This window comes from Schistocerca cancellata, chromosome 1, assembly GCF_023864275.1.
Source record: "Schistocerca cancellata isolate TAMUIC-IGC-003103 chromosome 1, iqSchCanc2.1, whole genome shotgun sequence".
In the NCBI taxonomy this organism is placed as follows: Eukaryota; Metazoa; Arthropoda; class Insecta; order Orthoptera; family Acrididae; genus Schistocerca; species Schistocerca cancellata.
In genome coordinates, this window is record NC_064626.1 from 1,252,224,686 (window position 1) to 1,252,250,979 (window position 26,294).

The 26,294-nt window shown below is 40.6% G+C and overlaps 1 protein-coding gene and 1 non-coding gene across 2 annotated transcripts in view; one reads left to right on the plus strand and one right to left on the minus strand.

Annotated features, from left to right (window-relative positions):
• The window catches only part of LOC126094923 (Down syndrome cell adhesion molecule-like protein Dscam2), an 873,814-nt gene that overhangs the window by 642,642 nt on the left and 204,878 nt on the right, over nt 1–26,294 (plus strand). The window contains exons 13-14 of the mRNA XM_049909573.1: nt 5,773–5,918; nt 19,741–19,879. Of these exons, the coding sequence (XP_049765530.1) occupies nt 5,773–5,918; nt 19,741–19,879 (285 nt within the window). The remainder of the gene's footprint in view (nt 1–5,772; nt 5,919–19,740; nt 19,880–26,294) is intronic.
• On the minus strand, nt 1,442–1,522 carry Trnas-aga (transfer RNA serine (anticodon AGA)). Its single transcript has one exon. It is a non-coding gene; the product is annotated as a tRNA-Ser (tRNA).

Here is a 26,294-nt window from a genome sequence, read left to right on the forward strand (position 1 = left end):
AAAATCGTAATCGCGTTACCTGCACGTTATGTGTGTTGAATACCTATCGGGCTTTACTTAACATCGATCTTTTCTTTTTTGCGTATGCGGTCAGTGTCTTGCTAGATACCCTAGAAACTGGAAGCAGTCAACCGTCTTGGAAATGAACGCGAATAAATAAATGGCCGTGTAATCTATGGAACGTTAATATTCCACACTAGTTATGCCCCTGTTTGTTACTTAAAAGTAAGAAGTATTTGTAGAAAAATTGAAATTATCAATGTTTAATACAGGTCTCTTTCGAAAAGTGTTGATTTATAACGTGAACTAGAGGAATGTTGCAGAAAAAAATTCAAGTTTATCATATAGCGCTGGAAAACGCAGTTTTCCCCCCAGAACAGATAGATTTTAAAAATACTGAAAAACAAAAACATGTCATATATCTCTTCAATACTCCATCGAGATTATATAAAACATGTTTCTGTTATTCATAAACAACTTGCGCGTATATCAATAATAAAAGGAAATTTTGCTTTTGATCACGATGAAAAACGTTTTACTGCGCACAAAATAGTAGCCATTATATCGATTTCTTTTATATTTGTGCATGGAAAACGTACTTGTATCAAAAGTAATTGCTCTAGTTGCATAAAAGCGCAGGAATTGCATAATGAACTAATTTTTATTACTTTTAAAACGCAGTTATGTTCCGTAAGGATATAAAATACACAATGGACTAAAATTAATTAATAATGATGTGCAGCTGAAATTACGTGAAATAGAAACAAACAAATAAACAAAAAAAAAAGAAAGAGAAATCGTTCGGCTCCGAGTTCTTCTCTTACACATTAATTTTTCTTTCCTGTTCATTGCCACTAATATTATAGGTAATCCTATCATTCAGTACAAAAAATACAGCACCGTCGTTTTGGCAGAGCGCAACTCCAGTTGTTGGTGTACCTACAAACGTAGAAGGACGTGAAGAACTTTTTGAACCTGAGATTCTGACTTCATAACTTTGATGAATGTTATTTCATTAATATGTCAAAGACGTTTTCGGACATATTGTATTTTGACTTTCTTTCTTGTTTTCCTATGAGGAATCCGCCTCCAAAATCCGTAAATGTATTTCTCATAAACGTGTGTGCGTCCGTGCGTGCATCCATGTGAGCAAAGCGAGTGATATGCTTTCGCATTCACATGTTATGCTGATTCTTATCCGATAACACATCAACACGTTCATCATTACCGACGTCTCGAAGTTACATCGCTAGGCAAAGAGCTATTAATTAAATCTGATCCTCGACTACTGGATCTGTGACCATGAAGCTTAACAGCGCTTTGTTCACAACATCATGAGTGTATCAACAGACGAAGCTTCTCGAATGCAGTGTTTCCCACGTATTCGCTCATTTCACGGTTCCGTTGGAGATGTTCTTCACCTCTTGACACAAAAAAGAAACGCAGTCGGTAGGACTCGAACCTACGCTCCCAGAGGAATCTGATTTCTAGTCAGACGCCTTAACCACTCGGCCACGACTGCCGGTCGCAGAGGTGTGTCTCTACAAGTGCATCTGCTCCTTTACAAGCAATCAGGGATTGATGACCTTAGCAGTTAAGTTCCATTTGAACATTTGAACTAGTAAAAGGGATACGCGAAGGCACAAAGGTCGCTAGGCAAAGCGTGTACACGATGCGTGTTGCATGTTGACCAATGACATTAGACTGCGACAAGGTAACATACCACTTTGTCACAAAAAGAGCAAAACTGACGTTTCAAATCTGGCTATTTCCTAAATACGAGGACAGTCTTTTAAGTTTTTACAAAAACAGTGAAAGAAAAACTTGTTCCCTTACAAACTTTTTTATAGTTTTTCGAAATATTACCCTATGCAATTTACATCTTTTGCATGCTATCGAAATAATTCTAAGAACATTTTTTCCGCGTTAATGTGTGTACCTCACAGACACAGTTCTGGAAGGATTCAACAGCTTCTCGAGATGATGAAAATAGTTGTGCACCCATATTTTCTTCGTGAAATGTTCTCGGGATGCCAATTGAGTGGCAGCGCCATTTTAGTTAAACTGATACACCATGAGCATTGATTTACAGGATCGGAGAACAGTTAATGCTGAATAGTATACTGCTCGTGGTCTCGCGGTAGCATTCTCGCTTCCCGAGCACGGGGTCCCGGGTTCGACTCCCGGCGGGGTCAACGATTTTACCTGCCTCGAGATGACTGGATGTTGTGTCGTCTTCATCATAATCATTCATACCCATTACGGTCGGAGGAAGGCAATGGCAAACACCTCCACTAGGACCTTGCCTAGTAAGGCGGTGCGGGTCTCCCGCATCGTTCCCCTACGCTCTGTAAAGAAGCATGGGACTTCATTTCCATTTCCATACTACAATTTGTTTTGGAGAAGTCATTGAAGAAATCAGTAAATACAGTAAAAAGTGCCACATCATCCTTCATAATGACAGTGATATAAGTCATATAATTTATTTGACGGAGAAATACGTCAAATTAATGACTCATTGTCAGCATTCATTCGATTCAGAGTTAGTCTCCAGTCATTCAAGGACGAGACAGGACCTGATATTAACAGTAGCAGCCGAGTGGCAGTATCGCCTTGTGGCAACGTTTCAACAAGTCTGCGACTCATCATCTTCAGGCGAAAGTTTTCATCAATTAAACTCTCCTAGACAGCCTGCATTCCCACATAAAGGGTGACAATTATTGAACTATATGATATAAAATCATCATAACTTCTGAACGTTTGGCGTCAGGACGTTCAAACTGCACGGTTGGCCGCGGGGCATGATGGAAATTAGCATGGACATGCATGCTTTGGTTTAGCGACGAAGTCCACTTTTGTCTGGATGAGTTCGACAATATGCAAAATTGGCGAAGTTGGGGGACTGAGAATCAGCATTTCACGATCGATCAGTGTCTTCATCATCAACAGGTGATTGTGTGGTGTGCAATGTCCAGTCACGGAAAAGTCGATGCGCTATTCCTTGATGGCAAAGTGACTACCGAATGGTACGTGAAGGTTTTGGAAGATGATTTCATCTTAATTATCCAAAGTGACCCTGATTTCGACAAGATGTGGTTCATGCAAGACTGAGCTCGACCCCATCGAAGCAGGAGAGTGATTGATGTCCTGGAGGAACACTTTGGGGACCGCATTCTTGCTCTGGAGTACTCAGAGTCCACTGGCATGGGTCTCGATTTGCCGCCATATTCTCCGGATTTAAACACATGTAACTCCTTTTGTGGGGCTATATGAAAGACAAGGTGTACAGCAGTTACGCCAAAACCATTGATGAGCTGAAAACAGCCTTTCAGGAGGTCATCGACAGCATTGATGTCCCGACACTTCAGCGGGTCATGCAGAATTTCGCTATTATTGTGCGCCACATCATTTCCGATGATGGCAAGCATACGGAACATGTCATAACCTAAATTCGAATATCTGTAGTGACGTTTACGTGTTGAATAAAGTGTGTTAACGCCGTAGTTTGTAACTAATTTACGTCTTTTCACATAGCTCAATAATTGTCACCCTGTACAAACAATTCTGTCTAACATAAGGAAACAAACGAAGCCATTAAGCAATAAAAAAGGTGAATACGGGAAATGAGATATTAATACGATGTATTTCTCCATCAGATAATCTGTTGTTTGATGTGTTGTGTGAGTTACTGGCAGTGTCAGGAAGAGTGTTGTGGCGTTTTTTGTAGTATTTCCTTATTTAATCAATAATATGTGCCAAGAGAATTGTCATATGTTACTAAGCATTGTTCTTGGATGCTGTACATCAATGTTCACAACATATCCAGTGCAACCACAGAAACAAGCGATTAGTTTCTTGGAAATGCTTCGTAAACGAACTACTTTGTTTAACTTGGAACACACAAGTACATGCTTGAAGCTTAGTTTGCGACGCGTACGGACATACCTAAATTTCATCTTCTCTGCCATGTAAACGAATATTGCATTTCGTCAGTCGTATTTTTTTGCGTTTTCTTACACGAACTGGCACGAGCACGTTTCTAAACTTTGGTCAAACTGTGCGTTTCCATTGAGAATCAACATTTTTTGCAGCTAAATGTTCATGCAGCGCCGAATACACTGCAGTCTTCGATATGCCTGTCACATGTCGAGGCCCTTCAATCACGCTGTGCACAGGGATGATTTTTTAAAACAATAAACGATTTTTGTCGGCCTACATGGAATTCATCGCTGATGTGAGCAAGACCACGACGAAATTATGGAACCCAGTAGTAAACAGCCTTCCCTGAAGGTAACTGATGGCCAAAAGTTGAACGAAGGGATACGAAGCATTGTTGTTGAGTTGCTCCTTTATGAAAATCGTTAAAAGCGTGACTGGCTGTACAGAGAGCAATGCTTGAGGCCTTCAGAGACAACCCAAAGAAATTCTGGTCGTATGCGAAGTTTGTTGGTGGTACCAGAGTTAACCTCCAGTCATTCACGGACGAGACAGGAATTGAACTGAGAGTAGCGAAGCAAATGAGAAAAGCTTAACTTCGTTTTCAAATATTCTTTTACAAAGGAAAACCAGCAGTATTGCACCAATTTAATAATCTTACCACTGAAAAGATGAGTGATACAGATATTAGCGCCAGTTGCATTGAGGAACAACTGAAATCACTGAACCTGAACAAAGAGCCAGAGCCCGATGCAATCCCTATCAGATTCCATATCCAACTTGCGGCTGAGTTAGTGCCTCTGTTTACTGTAATCTGTCATAGATACCTCGAACAAAATGCCGAGTCCAGCAGTTGAAAGAAAGCACAAGTCACACTCGTCTACAAGAAGGATAATAAATGTGATCCATAAAACTACTGTCCAGTATCCTCGAGATCCAAGTGTTATAGCATCTTATAACATGTTCTGAGTTAAAATATAGTGAGGCAGCTCGAACATAATAACCTCCTCCTTGCCAACCGGCATTGATTTCGAAAACTTCAGTCATATGAAAACCATTTCGCACTTTTGTCACATGGTATACTGGAAACCATGGATCAGGGAAGTCAAGTAGACGCAGCATTTCTTGATTTCCGAAAATAATTTGACTCAGCAGAACACCTGTGCTTGTCATTACAGGTACTATCCTATGGGGTATCTGTTGTGGATTGGCAAGAGAGCCAACCCGGTGTGAGAGGAAGCCGAAAGGCACGCGTTTTAGCTCACGCAGACTGGCGTGAGGTCTGGAACAGGTCAAGGAAATTAGACTAGCAAAAAAGGACGTAGTTGGGGAATACTTAACTTTAATCCATAAATGGTGAACATCGCTCTTGACGGTACATGTTTTACAGCATCAATAGTAACTGGTAATGGCGCCTTGCTAGGTCGTAGCAAATGACGTAGATGAAGGCTATGCTAACTATCGTCTCGGCAACTGAGAGCGTATTTTGTCAATGAACCATCGCTAGCAAAGTCGGTTGTACAACTGGGGTGAGTGCTAGGAAGTCTCTCTAGACCTGCCGTGTGGCGGCGCTCGGTCTGCAATCACTGACAGTGGCGACACGCGGGTCCGACGTATACTAACGGACCGCGGCCGATTTAAAGGCTACCACCTAGCAAGTGTGGTGTCTGGCGGTGACACCACAGTATCAAGCGAAATTTGTGATTGGACTGAGGATTTTTCGGTAGGGAAGACGTAGCAGGTTATCTTGGACGAAGAGTAATCGACAGATGACGTAACTTCGGGTGTACCTCAAAGTATCTGTCACGGCAGCAACACAGTATCCTTTGTTTCCAGGTCCTCCAGTGGTGGAACCCTTCAACTTCCCGGTCAACGTGCGAGAGGGAGCCAGGGCGCAGGTGACGTGCAGCGTTTCTTCTGGGGACCTTCCGATTCGTTTCTCATGGCTCAAAGACAACGCACCAATCCCAAAGGATCTTCAGGTACTTATACCATATGTTTCTTCAAATGAGTTGTTACTTTAAATATCGTAACTGTTAAAATTATTTATTTATCACAGACTACAAAAGATTTAAGAAACATTGGCTCCTCAGAGACACACAAAAAACATAGTACTAAACACGCTTTTAGTTTTACCAATTCCAAAGATTCCGCTGCACTTGCACAAGAAAGATATAAAAACTCACATTACACAAGTATTACAATACACTTCATATTTTCCTTTTCAGTGATAACGAAGTTTAGCACACTGATAGCATCTTTTCATGGTGATTGCAACCCAAGCTGCACTAAGGTATGGTTGTTTATTTTTAAACATTTATCTTCTACGTGAATGTGTGATTCATTGGAGATGTCGTCGTTGAAACCGAGGGTCAGTTCAGGGTGAGCTTGTCGGATGTGGTAGAGTATGACATCAGCCATACTTTCTTTGAAAGAGTCCCATAGCTGTTTTGGATTCGACGAGTTACAAGTTGTTAGAATTATGGCAAATTTTTTCAGCTGAGACAACTAGTGTCAATTCCCATTGGTTTTCGTTTTCCAGTATTCCTAAGCGTTGGCACGCTTCTCTGTACGTCTGGCATAGGTAATCGTCAACAGTCTTGAGATCCGTAAAACTTACTGGTCCCCGTAATTCGTAACACCGCAGTACAAACATTCGGCACTGTTCGGATGTATGGTGTATATTAGGCCTAGTGCTCCAGTTTTCATCATTTATGAATGACTTTCTACTGGAATTCCTCGTTTTCGTCGTTGAAAGAGTTTTCCTGTTGTGTTCCACGTGTTGTAGGTAGGGACGCCGACTTGTAGTGTTATTTTCGCGAACGGATCCGTTTGCCTCAGTTGTTAAAAATCCGTTAATGTCGTGTTCTGAGGCAGTTCGCTTGCAATTTTTCTGGCGGCGTATTTTGAAAAATAAATTCTCTGTCCATTCTCCAAATGTGCTGCTAGATGTTGCACAGTTGGTTCGCGTTCGTGTATGGGAAAACCGAAAATCCGCCACGCTGCTTCGTTACTGTTGACTTATCTTCCAATTTGGTACATGAGGATCTCGTCGTTTCCGTTTTGTTGTTCGTTGTCTTTGCGTATTTGAAATACTGCCATGTCGCTGCCATTGTTCACAGACTTACAACATATTTGATTAATTTCACTGAAATCCGGTATTCTACCTTTATGTATGCTTGGAACATTTTGGAAAGTAGTGTGTTATATGGTACTACGCATTGATTACCTTCTTCTAGTTCGTCGCTGCCTCGTATTTGTATTTTTACTGTGAAGTCACCGTGTTTGGGTGATCGCCTACTGTATTTGGAATAGCCATCAACTCCGGTTTATATGTCGACCACGTATGATTTTAGGTATTTTTTGTACATATTCCATCACTCATAAATGGCGAATTGAGGTTTAATCGCCCGCATGGGCCATTACTATGTCGTACAGTTCGAGATCTTGTTGTGGATTGGGTGATGATTTTGTTGACATCCGTGTGTCGAGTAGCCACATGAGATTGTGTGAGTGAGACTCCTCGTTTTTGCCATTTGATTGATGTGGACCCAGCGTCTAACAGTTCCAAAGATGTGGTATTTTGAGAAGACTTAAATAACTCTGTCAGAAACTAGGGCTATTATATCGTGTCGATACATGGAGGCTTGTCTGTTGTTCTTTGATTTCTCGTCACGACGGGTTGCATGTGAATGTTATGCAGAAGTTAGGTCGTCCGTATTTTCTTATGTAGGTCATGGCATCTTGGTGTACTCGTGCATGTGTCTCGGTCTTACTATGTATGACGAGGGTGAGATTATCATTGTTCCAATGTCAATGTTTCCCTGATTTATGATTGCGTCTCGAAGGTGGATGTATTCTTTCGCGCGTAGTTTCTTCTGATTCGTAAAGCATCCTTTCCGCCTCTGTTTATGCACACATGTCTACCAGCAATTGTTCGAATAAACGGCGAGTGTTGAGAACGTGATTCTACGTTTCATTGTTTCTGATCGTTTAGCGGTACCCGCAGGACTCTTTGGAAATGACATTTTGTTTGTTTCTACGCCTGTTTTAGGTTGAACTTGTTACGCATTAAAATGATATCCCACCTCTCCGTGTAGAAAGATTAATGGATGTTAGAAGGCATCATATGAAAGGTGTGACTACAGTGCGTCGTGGTCCTCTTTTTCATTGGCAGCCCTGCAGCCTGGCGACTAACGCGAGTTTAGGTGTTCTCGTAAAGAAAAGTCATTTTAGATTATAAAAACGTATAGATTAGTACTGATTACGTGGTAAATATGTGTATTAGTGTGCCTTTTAAGTGTACCATTAAAGGTTTCATTTTTCTTTACGTAATAGCAGAAAACGCGAAAAGACCGTACAGTCGTATTTTCTGTTTACGTTCTGCTGCAGCAAATCTATAGAATTTCGTTTATTGTTCCTTGCTCTCTCCAGCAATTTAACTTAGCGTATCCCTTCATTATTTAACTAGCATTTCCGGAAAGTAGCGTAAAGTTTAAGTTGTTGTTTCAGAAACTTTGCACTTTTGTTTTTGTTTACACACAGTTGCGTATAGGCCAAATTTGTGTAACCATATTTTCGTGTTTATCTGTAATTTAATTGACTTATTCTTAATAATCTATTACGTCTATCATGAGTGAAAAGTGCTTGACTTGCCGTAGAATTGTTAGGTCGGGGCTTTGGTGTGATAGGTGCTGTAGTTTTTTCCATGTGGGTGACTAGTGGCGTGGGAATACGGGAAGTAAATGAGACTCATCAGTGGTTTTGTAAGATTTGTAGTAGAGATAGGAAGATACTAGAACAGGAGGGGAAAATTGCCACCCTTCAGGCCAGAGGAGATCTTGACAGGCTAAGGTTGGAGAAGGGTAAAGAGAGGTGGGAAGTGGCAACAGGAGGAACAGGCCTAGAACCTTGTCTGACAGCTTCATGGTGAACGTGGAAAATAGATTTGACCTGTTGCTTCAGTTAGAAGCTGGTGAGCCTCAAGCAGCTGCAGGTGTAGACAGGTGTTGTTGTTAGGTAGTTCCCATGGAAGAGGTGTTGGCCAACTTTTGCAGGATGAACTAGGATCAGAATACCAAGTCACCAATTTTTTTAAACCTAGTGCTGGTCTGGAACAGGTGACAGAGGATTTAGGATCACTTTGCAAAGATTTCACTAAGGAAGACACCGTGGTTATAGTGGGTGGGGCAGGTTACAGTATTGACAGAGATCCTGGGTACAGTATAGAGTGTGACCTGCCGAAGATTGCATCGGCATCGAAGCATACTGGTGTTGAGTTTGTAACTGTTCTTCGGTGCCATGACCGACCTAATTTGAACTCTTCTGTCAAGAGAGTTAATTTGGAGCTGGAACGGCTGCTCATGTCAGGTGCGGGGTCACACATTGGTGTGGTTCCTGTTGATTCTCTCAGTAGGTGGGATTATACTAGGCATGGCCTTCACCTCAACAGGAAGGGAAGGGTAAATTGACTGGGGAAATAGCAGGAAAGTTAAAGGGGGGAGGCACTGTCATGAGTGGTAAAATACCAGCGGTTATAGGGTTCAGAAAAGACCCTTTTTTAGGGTAGGGAGGACAGAAAGAAAGCAAATTTTAAGAGAGGTTAGAACTGAGACAAACCTTCTGTTTGAGAAAGAAATCAACAAACATAATTCCAGCTTATTACATCAGCATAAACAGCCATTGGTTAAGAATTTTCAACAGTCAGCAGATGTTTTAACTGTACCCAATTTTAACTCAGTCAATGTGAAATGTCAGCTGTCTTTATTGCATCAGAATATTCGAGGACTGAGAAATAAAATTAATGAATTAACTATCTGCATAGATGAATTAGAGACTTGAAACCGAGCTGACATAATCTGCCTCTCTGAACATCATGTGACCACTGGTACAGAACTTTTAAGTGTTACAGGGTTTAGGTTAGCATCTCACTTTTGTAGATCAGAAATAGAGAAAGGAGGAGTTGCCACATTCATCAGGAACTGTCATAAATTTAAGAACATTGACATTCATAAATTTTGCCTAGAACAGCATATGGAAGCAAGTGCAACAGAATTAGAACTTCACAAAAAATCCTTCATAATATTAAGTGTATATTGGGCACCTGCGGGTAACTTTAATCTGTTTGTAAACCACCTTGAAGCTGTACTGGCCCATTTAACAACCAAAAACAAAGAAATAGTGGTTGCTGGTAATTTCAATGTAGATTTCCTTAGAGATTCTCCCAATAAGAACTTATTTGAGTTATTAACACTATCATTCAACTTAATTCCCACTGTTAAGTTCCCCACTAGGATAGCCACTTGCTCACAAACAGCCATTGATAATATCTTTATAGAAAAGGCCAATGAACAAAATTACATTACAAAACCAATAGTCAATGGCCTCTCAGACCATGACATACAGTTCCTTCTGTTAAATGTTAATGCTGAACAGGATATAAAATCTGTTAAATCTGAGCTCAAGAGGGTAATCATTAAGCCAAAAATTGATTATTTTAGGACACTCCTCAGAGACATTCACTGGACTAATGTTTACAGTGCTCATGGCATGAATGAAAAATATAACACTTTTGCTAATAAAGTGCTTACCTTATTCGAACGCTGCTTTCCACCAAAACTTATCAAGGTTAGAGCAAAGTCTACAAAGAAGCCATGGATTACTCGAGGAATAGGGGTATCTTGTAAAACAAAAAGAAAACTGTATCTGTCAATCCGAAACATTTCCAATGTTGATGCTATAGCAGATTATAAGAAATACTGCAAAATATTAAAGACTGTAATACGGATGTCAAAGCAAATATATTACAAGGAAAAGATAGTCATATCAGATAGCAAAATAAAGACAGTATGGGATATAGTGAAGGAGGAGACCAGTAGAACCAGACATGAAGAAGAACAAATAGCATTAAGATTAAATGATACATTGGTGACAGATGTGTATAGTGTTGCAGAACTTTTTAACAAACATTTTATAACTGTTACTGAAAAGATGGGGTTGTCAGGATCGGTAGATGTTGCTATGGAATACCTCAGACCAGACATTTCAAGTAACTTCCATAATACGAATTTGACCCTCACTACCCCAACAGAAATAATGTCCATCATTAAATCTTTAAAATCAGAAACATCTAGTGGTTATGATGAAATATCAACAAAGTTAATAAAAGAATGTGATTCTGAGCTAAGTAACATATTAAGCTATCTGTGTAACCAGTCGTTTATCAGTGGAATATTTCCTGAATGGCTGAAATATGCTGAAGTTAAGCCACTGTTTAAGAAGGGAGATAAAGAAATACCATCAAATTTCCGTACAATTTCACTGTTGCCAGGATTCTCAAAAATTTTCGAAAAAGTAATGTACAGTCGGCTTTATAACCATATTATCTCAAATAACATACTGTCAAAGTCACAGTTTGGATTTCTAAAAGGTTCTGATATTGAGAAGGCTATCTACACTTACAGTGAAAATGTGCTTCATTCATTAGACAAAAAATTGCAGGCAACTGGTATATTTTGCGATCTGTCAAAGGCATTTGACTGTGTAAATCACAATATCCTTTTAAGTAAATTAGAATATTATAGTGTAACAGGAAATGCTGCAAAATGGTTAAAATCTTATATCTCTGGCAGGAAACAAAGGGTGTTATTAGGAAAGAGACATGTATCAAGCTGTCAGACATCATCCAACTGGGAACTAATTACATGTGGGGGTCCAACAAGGTTCCATTTTGGGCCCCTTACTTTTTCTTGCATATATCAATGACCTTTCGTCAGTAACATTATCAGATGCCAAGTTTGTTTTGTTTGCTGATGATACAAACATTGCAATAAATAGCAAATCAAGTGTAGTCTTAGAAAGATCAGCCAATAAAATATTTGTGGACATTAATCACTGGTTCCTAGCCAATTCTTTGTCACTAAACTTTGAAAAAACACATTACATGCAGTTCAGAACTTGTAAGGGGTGTCCCACGAGTATATGTCTAACATACGATGACAAGAAGATACAAGAAGTGGACAGTGTTAAATTCTTGGGATTACAGCTTGATAATAAATTCAACTGGGAGGAGCACACCACAGAACTGCTGAAGTGTCTTAACAAATCTCTGTTTGCAATGCGAATTTTGTCAGACATAGGGAGTATAGAAATGAAAAAACTGTCCAATCTATTGGATTCATTGTACATGGCACTCTGCTGCATGGTTATATCAACACTGTAACACACTGTCCATTGTTTTATTCACAATTGGTCTGCCATTAGCATTAAGGGCCCATGAAATTAATTAGTCAGTGCCTCATTTCCTCTCTGATTTGAGTATTCTTGTGTTGATGAAATAATGGTCATTTGAAGTTTGGCACTTGATTCTTCCTTCTGAAGGAAGAACCCATCCTCTTGCTGATGATCTAAATGTGTGATTGTAAACAAATGCCCTGTGTTAGCCCAATGTTGAATGTCATGAATAATCTGTGAAATTGGGGTCACCACTTTAGTTAACTGGCATAGCTGATTGGAACAAAGTGTGATCAACACCATTTAAATGCACAGTAACTACTTCAGTACTCATTCATCCGAATGAGCATGTTAGCTCAAATGACATCAACATTAAAGCTAGAGAGCATGAAGGACAACCAATCACAAAGTAGCTCCACACTTCCATCTATTTACGTGGAAAAGTCTTGCCTGTTCAAAAATTGATCCTGCTCAACTTTGTTATGTTCAAAATTCAGTGTTGTTGTCATTGTAGCTGCCACAATTGTATCTTCTTTGATGTCTTCTAAGGCAAAAAACGCTATTTTTGTTTTACATTCATTATTATAATTACAGATTTCTTCTTTATGGTTTGTCCTTTCATAGTGAGGCCTCGGCTTCAAATATCTCATGTCTAGCTATAGAATTTTATTTTTGTTTTTAAAGTAGCACTCCTTTTCTTAGTGATTATTTTTCTTGCATATAGAACAGTGTATGGAATCGGGATGGTGACAGACAGGCATTGCATGATAAAATCGGCATGGTGGCCCGAGGAGAAACATTGTCGGACTTCACGACGGGAGGGAGACTGACAGGAGAGTCGTTAGGAGAACCTGACTGAGCCAGCAGAGAGGCGTCGGGGTGCACGGATGCTGGTTTGATTCGGTGTAACGAAACAGTTTGTGGACAGTCTTTGACGATGATGTGCCGTATCACCCTGCCAGAGGACTTTAAAGGGACCCATGATAAGGTGGTTGCAGAGGCTGTCAGACCGAATCATCTCTCAGTATCACATGGGAGCAAGTGTTGAGAGCGGTTGGCACATAAGTGTCCGGTGGGGAGTGGCTGATAATTGGGTGCAGGCGTGCATGTTTGAAGTGAGTGCACATGCAACTTATGAAATCTGGGGGGGGGAGTCTTCTGGTAGCTGAGGCTGAATGAGTTCCCTGTAGGACAGGGTTCTCCCTGAAGACGAATTCTGAGATAGTACCCTGTAAGTTGGACTTGAAAGTTGAGTGGAGACCGAGGAGCATCCATGGAAGTGCTTCGGACTGGAGGCAGTCGTGGCATCTGAAGGCCGTTTTCAGGATGCGTGCAGTGCCACTGTTCTACTAACCTGTTGCTTTGTGGGGTGGTAGGCTGTGGCATGAATTTTCTTTATGCTGCCGATGTTACGTAAAATGGTGAACAGGGAAGACTCGAAATGCCGACCCTGGTTGCTGGTGATGGTTGTTGGACAGCCGAATCTAGCAATCCATGAGCAGATGAAGCCCTCAGCCACGGTCGCGGGCGTGATGTCAGGTAATGGAACTGCCTCTACCCAGAGGGACATGTGATCGTTTGTGGATAAAATATATCTGTGGCCCTCCGACGGTGGAAGAGGACCAATAATACTGATATGTACATGACAAAATCATCCTGGGGGGATGTCGAACTTGCCCAGTGGTGGCGTGGTGTGGTGGCCGGTTTTATTGCATTGACTCGGGACGCAGCTGCATGCCCAGGTCTGACAGTCCTGTTTTATATTTTTCCAAATGAAACACTCGGAGACGAGCTGTGTAGTGGCAAGGATGCCAGGGTGAGCGAGGTTATGCAGCATGTCGAAGGCCTGCTGGTGCAGAGGGGGCTGGAGCAACGGGCTTAAGGTACCAGTAGAAGAGTCTCACCACACCTCATCCACAACATCAGGGAATTTAGGTTTGGTAAACACATGGGATGTTTGAAGGTCCATGAGGAGAGCTTGAGATTCCTCGTCAGAGGCTTGTAGGACAGCCTGGTTGGATAAGTCAATGATGCACGAAATAGTATTGATCCGCTAGAAAAAATCTGTGTCTATGTTGTCCATGCCTTTGATGGAGCAAACATCGGTTGTGAATTGGGAGACTATATCAAAGTGGCGGAAACGCCGAGAGGGTGGGTCTTTGTGTGTGTGTGGGGTGGGGGGAGGGGGGGGTTGCAGAAAGCATCTGTGAGTGGTTTGTGATTCGTGACGATGAAGAATAAGCTGTTGATAGTATTTTAGAGAACAAATGAAGAGGGGAAACCGTGTCTGCCTTGCGTTGCTGTAGTACCGCTCCCACCGCGATGTCACTGGCATCCACAGTGATGAACAACTCACTCGAGGGGTCGGGGAGGGCGAGCGTAAAGCTAAAGAAGTCTTTAGTGCATTGAAGGCATCCAGCATATGTGCAGTTCAGCAAACGGGTTTGAGTCCTGAAGTCTGTTTGCCCGACAGCGAGTCTGTCAGCGTGGCCTGTACAGTGGTGGAAGAGGGCAGGTGATGACAGTAGTAATTTACTGTGCCCAGGAAATGTCAAGAGTTCTTTGAAAGTAGCCGGGGGTGGCATTGATGTGATGGCCTGCACGCGAGATTTGGGAAGCTGTATTCAGTCGGTGGAGATGGTGTAACCCAAGAAAGTGACGGAGGTCGGATGCAATTGGAATTTGTCTTTGTTGACCTCGATGCCATTGGAGTTCAGGGTCTGGAGGACCATGGATAAATGATTTTCATGTTCCTCAGCTGAAGCTGACTTGCTGGAAAGAGTAAGTCATCCATATATGTGAAGCAAACTCAAACTGTCGTAAGATGGAGTCAATGAAACACTGCCACGTTTGTGCTGCATTTTTCAGTCCGAATGGCATGAAGTTGAGGTTTTTGGATGAGTAGGGCATGACGAGGTGTAGCCATTAGTGCAAGTGGGAAAAGGCAACCTGAAAGTCACACGCCTAGTATGTGAGCGCGGTGTGCGCTTGTTTGGAGAGGACGGCTGCTCGGGAAGCGCGGAGTGGGTCGGAATGCGGAACAACTGTCTGCTCTCAACCTTGCACTCGGTAACCGGCGCAGGCGAGAGTGGCATTGGCGTCACGCGTGGAACAGCGATGGCCGCCGAATCACATGGCTGGCATGAAAGAGAGGCGGAATGTCAACATCACGCAGGGTGGTCTGCCTGCGTGATGGGCATTGTTTGAAGCACATGGCACTGAGCATGGCGAGCGCGTCAGGGGTGTGGAGTCTACCGGATGTGAATTGTCACAAGCAATTAATGTTTTTGGACTAACCTGATGAGTTTTCCAGCTGGTGTCGGCCAGAGAAGCTTGATTAGGTGGTGGAACTGTGGGCTGCAGTTTCAGCAGCAAGGTACGAGCCGCAACAAGCTCGTTGTAAGTGTGCTCTATGCATTGTTTCAGCTCGTCGTTTTCCCAGTGGAGTTGTGCCACCGAGTCATATTCTGATAGTAGATTAGTGACTCAGGTCACAATGTCGCCCGCGAGGGTGGAGCACTCGCCTTCTAACTCACATGTCACTCTGAGAAACAGAGTGTGGAACATAAGTGAGGGAGCACAGCATCTGAGCGTTAGAGGGGTAGCACTGAACCATGAACTACGTTTGGAGAGAGTCTGTAATGGGACAAATAATCCATACCGAGAAATGGTTCATTGATGTCGGCAATGTAGAAAGTCCATGGAAAACACTGAGAATGAGATAGGTGCACCGTAACTTTGACAGTGCCTGAGGTTTGTAATTTCGATGCGTTGACAGCTCGTAGAAGTGACTTCATCAGTGAAAAGATGGGGGGAGCCATCGATGTACGTATAATGGACGCATCAGCACCAGTGTCGATTAGGAAAATGAGCTGTGACAAAATGTCAGTCACATACTAACGACCATTCGACCAGCCGGATGAGTGGACAGAGTGCAATGTATGAGGACGCCTGTGAGGTTACCCCCAGGATTTGGCTTCTTTTAGGTCCTGCGGTCAGCGTTTGGGTGCTGGCAAGGTAACCGGCACTTCTTAGCATTATTTCCAAAAAACTTGTGGTACCAGCAGAATGACCCGGATGTGGTGGTGGTGATGACTGTGGGAGTGGAGGAGGCTTGTCCTTGTCAATTTGTTCTGGCATGTATACTGGCACATATGGTGGGCGATCCTAAAGTGTTCAGATGGTGGAGAGAGTTAGCGGATGCTGCCAGGCGATGTAGAAGGTGTGGAGGCAGAGCGAGCCCTCCCTCTGCCAGCAGACGGCCGGTAAGCAGGAGCAGTTGGGCCAGCTAGTGTCGAGTGGTGAGCTGGGTGGCGTTGTCGTAGCGATGAATACAGTTGGTCTGTGATGTGGAGACGAGAGCCAATTGACTCGAAAGAGTGTGATAGCAAGTGGATCTGTAGGTCAGTAGGCAGCTTGACAGACCACACCACCCACAGTGTGACATCCGGCATGGTACGCTCATTCACAAGTAGCCGAAGGTGGCGCCAGAGTTGTGATGGGGTTTAGTCCCCCAAGTGTTCCTCATACAAGATCTTGATTATTAATTCTTGTGGTGTGCAGGCAAGGCATCCTATGATTGTCTTCTTCACAAACTCATATTTTGGTGGAGGCAGTGGCGAGAAGAGTAGATTGCAAACTAAGTCTGAATGATCATGGACGTGCGTGATGAGGCACACATGTCGTCGGACATGTGATACAACTTTAAAAGATGCTCGACAAGCCCAAATCATGACACAGGGTTGTCCTCGTATAAAGATGGCAGATTTGGCAGAGTCATGATGGGATTCAGTCTTTTCAAATCGTCTGATGAGCCTGTCAAAAACAGTAAAAACAATGCACAAAATCTGTACCAAAGGATGCTTAAATTTTGTCATTACAGTTGGACTTACTTTCATTAGTGTGATCTCAGGGACAAGTGATCATTCCTGAAGGAGCTGTTGAATGTGTGATTCATTGTAACATATGTCCAGAATTTGTGTAAAGTAACTATGGTAAACAAATGCTGTTCCAATATCCATGCTTCCATACTGAAAAGTGAACTGAGACTTTGTTGAATGAGCTATAGAATTTTCAGAGCAACAATACAATAATACCACAAAGAGACTGATTTATGGCATATGATTAAACCACAGTATACAAACACTTTCTAACACATTATTTCTCACCACCCTGTACAAACAACACTCATTTCACCACAGTCAACTCACATTCTGCTTTTTTCTCTTGTTATAAGCCTAAGAAAACGTACAGGAAACATTATGTTTTATCAAGTTTCCAGTAAACATAAACTGTACAAACAACCCTTGACAAACAACACATTGTTCCAACCTATTTTATTATATAAAGAGCAGCCAAATGATAAGGAGAGAGATACGAAAAAGTGAGTAAACTGTCTATTATTTGAAAAGTAATCACCATAACTGTTAATGCATTTATACCACTGTGAGACAAGATGGTCAATGCCCTCATGGAAAAATGTTTGTGGTTGCCTACAGAACTTTGTTTGTACCCAAGTGTGCACCTCTTCATCTGAAGGAAATGGACAGCCACCAATGTCTTTCTTCAATGTACCAAAAATATAGAAATTGCATGGGGAGAGTTCGAGACTGTAATGGAGGATGTGTAAAACCTTAGAAACATGTGGGCACAGACAAATCTTAAACTGCATGATTTTTTGACTTTAAAGAAATGAAAGAGTGTTTCCTTGGGAATATACACACATCAAAAAAGTTTTCCATCACCTCAGTTTCAAGAATTCCACAACCTACTCAGAAGATTGGAATAGAGATCAACATAAATATCAGTTCTGCCATTTTTATTGCTCATGGAAACCACACATTGCATGTTGTACCACCATACAGCGAGACCTTCAGAGCTGGTGGTCCAGACTGCTGTACTCTCTGGTACCTCTAATACCCAGTAACATGTCCTCTTGTATTGAAGCTTGCCAGTATTTGTTGTGGCATACTATACGCAAGTTCATCTAGGCACTGTTGGTCCAGATTGCCCCACTCCTGAATGGCGATTCGGCATAGATCCCTCAGAGTGGTTGGTGGGTCACATTGTCCATAAACAGCCCTTTTCAATCTATCCCAGGCATGTTCGATTGGGTTCATGTCTGGAGAACACACTGGCCACTCTAGTCGAGCGATGTCATCATCCTGAAGCAAGTCATTCACAAGATGTGCACTATGGGGTCGTTAATTGTCATCCATGAAGATGAATGTCTCGCCATTATACTGCCAATATGGTTTCACTATTGGTCGGAGGATGGCATTCATATCTCGTACAGCCATTACGGCACCATCTATGACCACCAGCGTCGTATGTCGACCCTACATAATGCCACCCCAAAACAGCAGGGAACTTCCACCTTGCTGCACTCACTGGACAGTGTGTCTAAGGTGTTCAGCCTGACCGGGTTGCCTCCAAACATGTCTCCGACGATTGTCTGGTTGAAGGCATATGCGACACACATCGGTGAAGAGAACATGATGCCAATCCTGAGCAGCCCATTCGGTGTGTTGTTGGGCCTATCTATACTGCACTGTGTGGTGTCGTGGTTGCAAAGATGGACCTCGCCATGGACTTCAGGAGTGAAGTTGTGCATCATTTAGCCTATTGAGCACAGTTTGAGTCATAACACGACATCCTGTGGCTGCACAAAAAGTGTTATTCAACGTGGTGGCATTGGTGTTAGGGTTCCTCTGAGCCATAATCTGTAGGTAGCGGTCATCTCCATTGCAGTAGTAACCCTTGGGTGGCCCGAGCAAGGCATGTCATCGACAGTTCCTGTCTCTCTGTATCTCTTCCATGTCCAAACAACATCACTTTGGTTCACTCTGAGACACCTGGACACTTCCCTTGTTGAGAGCCCTTACTGGCACAAAGTAACAATGCGGACACAGTCAAACTGCGGTACTCACCATCTAGGCATGGTTGAACTACAGACAACATGAGCCGCATACCTCCTTCCTGGTGAAATGACTGGAACGGATAGGCTGTCGGACCCCCTCTGTCTAAATAGGTACTGCTCATTCATGGTTGTTTACATTTTTGGTTGGGTTTACTGGCATCTCTGAACAGTCAAAGGGACTGTGTCTGTGATACAATATCCACAGTCAACATCTACCTTTCAGGAGTTCTGGGAATCAGGGTGATGCAAAACTTTTTTTGATGTGTGTATGACTTAGTGGTTCCCCTTTTCCTGTGTAGTAAAAATTGTCTGCAAAAGTTGTTTAGGAATACTAATTCTTGATATGCAAAGAAATGAATGCAATAGGCCTGTCTTGCAGTTTGAAAGAGAAAGACATTGCATGCAATCAGATTTCATCAATGACGTGGATCTGTAGGACACTATGAATGAATGAATTGACAGTGATTAAACACAATACAGACTGTGACATTTATCCCATTGAACTTGCTAATAGTAAATCATTGTTGGAATTTCCAAAAATTAGTAAGATGAGATGTTGATATTTTCATCTAGATGGGAAGGTATATCCAGTGAAATTACGTAAAATCTTTACATTCTTGGTTTGCCTATAAAAGATGCCTACTTTTATGCAGGTAACTGAAAAAGAGAGCAGTGAATTCTACAGCATGCTGGTTTTCACAAAGCTGTCATCAAGACACAGTGGCATGTACACTTGTGTGGCTTCCAACAATGCTGCCAGTGGCAACTACTCTGCTCAGCTTCGAGTGAAAGGTAAGTAAGTGTAAGTTACTGAAATGCTCAGGTGCTCTCAAAGTGCATATACTTCACATAAGCACATATCTTAAAACATTAATAGTTGGTTTGCCTCATTGTCATGTTAAAGCCAATTCCAAATTAATATGACTGATACTTGAGAAAATTTGTCACCTAATTTAAAACTCTTTTTCTTTTTTTCTTTTTTTTCAGTCGCAATTTTATAACATTTCAAAGATGTCACTTCACAATTAACGTACTTCTGCATTCACCATCACTTAAAAAACTCATTGCTTCAAATATTACATTTAATGATTCGTGTTCTTTGAGTAACATGGCATTTTCATCAGAATAGAAGCACCCGTTCTTCCAATGTCATGTATATACATTATTCACCTAAAGTGAGCTCTGCGTAACATAAAGCATGTGACTGTAATCAAACACCATTGTGCCACATCAAGTTGACTGCTTTAGCACTGACAAGTTCACGGCCATTATGAAACAGCATTAAGGATTCTAAATGGCCACAACATATTCAGAAGTCTGAGATGGCAACACTGACATTGTGAAGATTGTTGAGATGTTGAATCTCTATTAAATTTGACTATTTTAGTGATAAAAATCTGCTGTAAAAGTATTAGATAATTAGAAGTTTGATTCTGGTGTATCTATATGTTAACACACACTTGTTTACAGTCATTAAGCGACAATAGACAGTGTTCCATGGAAAGAAAACTAAAAGATGTAGTACCATATTATAATAACCAACAGTAAATTTATTATAAAGGATGATTATTAATTTTTCAGTGATTTACAGGATAAAAAGTAATTAAGTTCACTTTTTTACATTAAAGAAGACCACTCACCAAAGAAGACAAAAAGCACAGACGTGTTGAGTCACTGATAGGCACGCAAAGAAAAAGAAAACTTGCTGGCTTTCAGAGCTAGACACAACCTCCACCACAACTAGTTCATCCGCCAAAATGCAGTTCTGCTTTTTGGTGGTATCTTGTAATCCAAAAGTATTTTTATTAATTTCTTTACTGTATGTTAGTTCAAATTTTTTGTTCATTTTATACTTTATACATGGGAAGTGAACACAACCTAATCCAATCTTATTCTCGACTCTCTTCCTAGTTAAATCACATACAAAAATCATGAATCTCCATTAAAACCCTTACGTTTAGATTACTCAATAAAGTTTATAAATGATCTACACAGGTGCCTTCCATAAAATAAGTGTCATAAGCCAGTTGTTTTTGAGAAAAATCAAACAGAAATGTGTAAAGTATTGTATATTTTTATAATAGAGGGAAACATTCCAAGTGGTAAAAATATATCTAAAAAGAAAGATGATGTAACTTACCAAACGAAAGCATTGTGTGTTTGTGTTTATTTGTGTGCCTATCAACATACCAACACTTTCGTTTGGTAAGTTACATCATCTTTGTTTTTAGATGTATTGTATATTTTCATGAACATGTATCATTAAATAATGTGTCTATGCTAAATAAACACTGTCATTATGAACAAATGTACGGACTGCCATAGAGTAGTGAGAAATGATTGAGTGTGGTGTTTGTGTACACTGTCATGTTGGATGTTGTAAAGCAACCTGCTTGTGTGGAGATGTGGCTGGCATTTGGTGCTGTGATATTTCTGTATAATGCTCCATAATTATGGAGATGGAGTAGTTGATTTTAAAAGTCAACACAGGCAGAATTAGAACATTTGAGATTTTCGGTTGGCAGCAGTAAGGTGTGGAACAAGGTAGATGACTGTAATGTAGTCAAACAAGCCACATTGGGCAAGAGGTTTAAAATATGTTTCAACTCTGCTAGCCTCATTCTGAATATCTGTAAGTGCATTACTGCTCTGGAGACTGGACAAAGGTATGGATACAACCCAGGAAGCTTGAGAATAGTCTGAATGGACAAGGAATAAAGTGCAAGTAATGGCTTGAGTTAGCCAAAGAGTTGAAATGGCAAAAATGCTCCTTCTGTTGGGGATAGTCATGAAAGAGTAATGTACACTGTGCAGGATGGCAAACTTATCCTTTTTTAAGAGGAAACCCCATTTAAAAACACATTCTTTCAGTGTCATGGGCTGTTGAAGTTTGAGATTGTTGGCATCAAAGCTCCTTTTGATTGTGTTTGGAATTGTAATGAGTTAGGCAACCCATTAACCATTGGTGTAAAGGGGATACATGAACAGCACCTATGGGATTATTAGTTCATTGAGCAGGACAGTGAACATATAATTTCTGAAGAGAGAATCCACAGCCAGAAGTTTGCGGTTTGGTTGATGTGGGACATCAAAATTTTAGAACAGTTCAGATATGGTGGTGTGCTGGCAAGTCTGTATTTAGGTTGTATAATGCCACTGTGCTGTAATTTATTTTATGTTCCCCCTTCCAAAACTTCAGCATTGCCATTCGTTTATGGACTACCAACAATAAAACATTGTAGTCACTAACTTCAATTTTAAACTTATTGAAATATGTAAATACTGTAATGTATAACAGAAAGTTCATGTGCAAATTAAATGTTCAGAAATAATAAAATTCCTACTACAGTTCAATAGCCTCTTTTACCCAATAATTATGTGAGAAAAATCAAACATGGACACAATATATAGCAAAAATACGAAGAAAATTGCTACAGTTTAATACACTATACCAAAATTATTTCACTTAAATGTGAAATTTAATCCATGCAAAATACAGGATGCAAAACCATTTACTTGACTGTTACCAAAATTTAGCCACCTTAGACAAATGGATGCTATTTGGGAATTCATTTATCACTTCCTCCAAATCAAGACTGACTATCATTCCTGATTCTATGGCTAGTATCACAAGAATGACCAGGTTTTCTTGATTCTCAGCTGTCCGTAGGTAGTTCTCAATGAATTTTAAAACAGAAAAGGTCATTTCAGTTGGACAGTTTGTTGCTGGAGTATTTTAAACAGAAAAGATACTTTGAGTATGACATTTGTTGCCAGAGTAAAGCTGTAAATATTGAGTGCTTTGTACACATTTGGACTGACATCAACAATTTTTTTGAAACTAATGTTCTAGAGAGAAGTGGAAGAGAGGACATCTTGTCACCATCTTCATTCTTAATAGACAACATCTACATCTACAAGGACATTCTGCTAATCATACTTAAGTGCTTGCGAGAGGGTTATTGAACCAACTTCAGAATAATCTTCTATTATTCCACCCTTGAGTAGTGTGTGGGAAAAATGAACACCTATGTGGGCTCTGATTTCCCTTATTTTATTATGATGGTTATTTCTCCCTATGTAGGTCCACAATCAAAAAATATTTTCGCATTCAGAAGAGAAAGATAGTGATTGAAATTTCATGAGCAGATCCCGCTGCAATGAAAAGTGCCTTTGTTTTAACGGCCCACACCAAATCCTGTATCATGTCCGTGACAGTCTCTCACCTATTTCTCAATAATACAAAACATGCTGCTCTTCTTTGAACTTTCTCGATGTACTCTGCTAATCCTGTCTGGTAAGGATCCCACACTGCGCAGCATTACTCCAAAATAAAAGCATATCACAGGCAGTCTCTTTATTAGATGCATTGCATTTTGTAAGTTTTCTTTGTTTCTGGCAGGAAATCACAAGTCCAGTTGCGTAATTGAGATGATATTCCATAAGTACACAATTTGATTACAAGCAGCTTGTGAGGTATAGTGTCTAAAGCCTTCTGGAAATCTAGAAATATGGAATCAATTTGAAATCCATTGTTAATAGCACTCAACATTTTGCACAAATAAAGAGCTAGTTGTGTTCCACAAGAACAGTATTTTCTAAATGTGTGTTGCCTGGGTGTCAATAGGCCATTCTCTCCAAGGTAATTCGTAGTGTTCCAACACAATATATGTTCCAAAATCCTGCTGCTTATCAATGTTAATGATATCAGATCTTTCATCAAGCAAGAAGTTGTATATGATTGTTAAGTATGGAGCTATTGCATCGGCATACTGTGAAAGGAAACTAATTGGCATACAGTCTGGACTGGGAGACTTGCTTTTATTAAGTGATTGGAGTTGCTTTATTACTCTGAAGATACCTGCATCCAAGTTACTCATGTTGGCAGCTGTTCTTGATTCAAACTGTGGAATGTTTGTCTCGTCTTCCTTGGTGAAGGAATTTCAGAAGGCTGTCTTTAGTAACCCTGCTTTAACAGCACTGTCTTCAATAGTATTTCCATTTATTGTGCAGAGAAGACATTGCTTGTGTCTTGCCACTAGCGTACTTTATATACAACCAGAATCTCTTTGGATTTTCTGCCAGGTTTAGTGACAAAGTTTTGTTATGGAAACTGTTATAAGCATCTCGCATTGAGAGCTTCTGTTAAAGATAACAAATCTTGGGTATTTTGCGTTCATTTAAATTATGCATTCTTTTTTTGCTGTTTCTGTAACATTGTTCTAATCCATTTTGTGTACCAGGGAGGATCAGGACTGCCATCTCTCAATTACTGTCGATATAGTTTCTTTGAATTCAAGGCACATTTGGTCTAAACTTACACTGTTAATTTGGAAGAAGTGGAGATTGTCTCTCATCAAGGCATCAAGCGAATTTTTATCTGCTTCTTTGAACAGGTATAGTTTTCTTAGCTTTTAAAACATATAGGCTGCATACTTCACCAAAGTTATCCTCTACGACCGAATTATAAATGGCTAAAACTTCTCTGCAGCATAGTAAATTTGAACAGCTTCTAATTTGGTGATATTTGGGAGAAGAGAAAATCTTAAGTTTTATTTTTTATAGACATTAACTCTCTTCTCTAACTCATCCTGAAGAGTATGTATAATCTTGGGAAATGACATTTTCATTCTTCTCCTGATCTCAACTCAATGAGGTCTTGTTTCTTTTTCAGAACATTTGCATTCTTCTTATGAATTAGATGATTCATCAAAGAATCTCTTGTGTTTAATTTGACATTTCCTTTTTTGATCCTCAGCAAATGAAGGGGATGGAACTCATTCCAAATTCCTCATCTCTGTAAGTTTCTTTTCAGAATCTTTCTGAATTGAAAAAGATGCCTGAAGCTCATCCACAAACATTGGAAGAAACCCATACATTTCAACAGAAATAGAATTGTCTACATCCCCAGCTTGCTGTTTTTCATACTTTTGCCAAACTGTTACAAAAAAACAGTCCCACACTGTCATGAAAGCTACCTCAATACTACTTCACATATTAAGGAAACTTTTAGCATCACATCTAACACTATGACTCACATTTTCTGAAAGTGTTCTTAATGCAGTAAATCGTGCTTTCCAATCTGCATTCAAACTTGTACAAGCATCCTCATGTGAACACCATCATGTTGTTGACAGTGACTTCAGTGTCATACTCACAGAATTAAACAATGTGTCCATAATGTTCCATCTACCCGTAGAGTCTGTATAAAAACTTTGAATTAATTCAAAAACTGATATGCCGCTGTGCAGCTCATGAGCTAACTAGATCCAGCTAGTGAGTCAAACATGGACTGAAGAAAATTAGAGTTTCGGTCCTTGAGTCTTGTCCAACTGCCCAGACATACATCAGACATGTTGACGTGTTATCATATGGCTGACCTCTACAGTCATCATGTTTCAGTCCACGAAGTTCTAAAGAATTCATAACTGCTTCAGAAGAGCATCTTTTATGTATGGCCTGTTTTTTTTATATAAAACACAGGAATCTTTCAACTGAGAGCGCATCTTTGGTTACTTGTCTGATGATTTTACATAACTGGTCATTATGGCATATTACTGGTGTAGAATCTACAACGGCTGAAAAATATGTAGAAGTAATAACTTCATTGTCTATGTTTCGGGTCACTGACTGCTGCCCCCCACGTAAGATGTATGAAATCTTCATAAGTTGCTGATGACAAGTATGAAATAAATCCTTTTTGGGGATACCAGACCTTGCTACATGGTCAGCCAGAAAATAATAATTCTCTGCAATTAATTTCAGACACATAATGAAATTTCCATCTTTCACAGAACTGAACACATCTTTTTCTCCATGATGTGCTAGACTCCCAGAAGTGAGCATCTTAACTACTGAACTAACTCTTTTTAGCACACTTCTCCAATATGCAACTTCATGCTGTATGAGCAACCATTCATCAATTCTGTTCATGTCATTTCATTCTGTTTTTCAATTTTAAGAAGCAGTCTCCATGACTAATAGAATTTTCATGCAGCTATTCATATTCCAGCATGGCTTCAGTCACTGAAGCCAGAAGCTGAGGTGCACCACCAAATACTTCACAACATGCACAGAATAATGATCCTGGGCTAGGAGAATATACAAGATTTCACGGTTGATAATTTCCTCAGTCACCAAAACACTCTGAAACAGCTTCTTGCTGCAAAATCTCTGAGATCCATCAGCATACCATCATGAGGACATA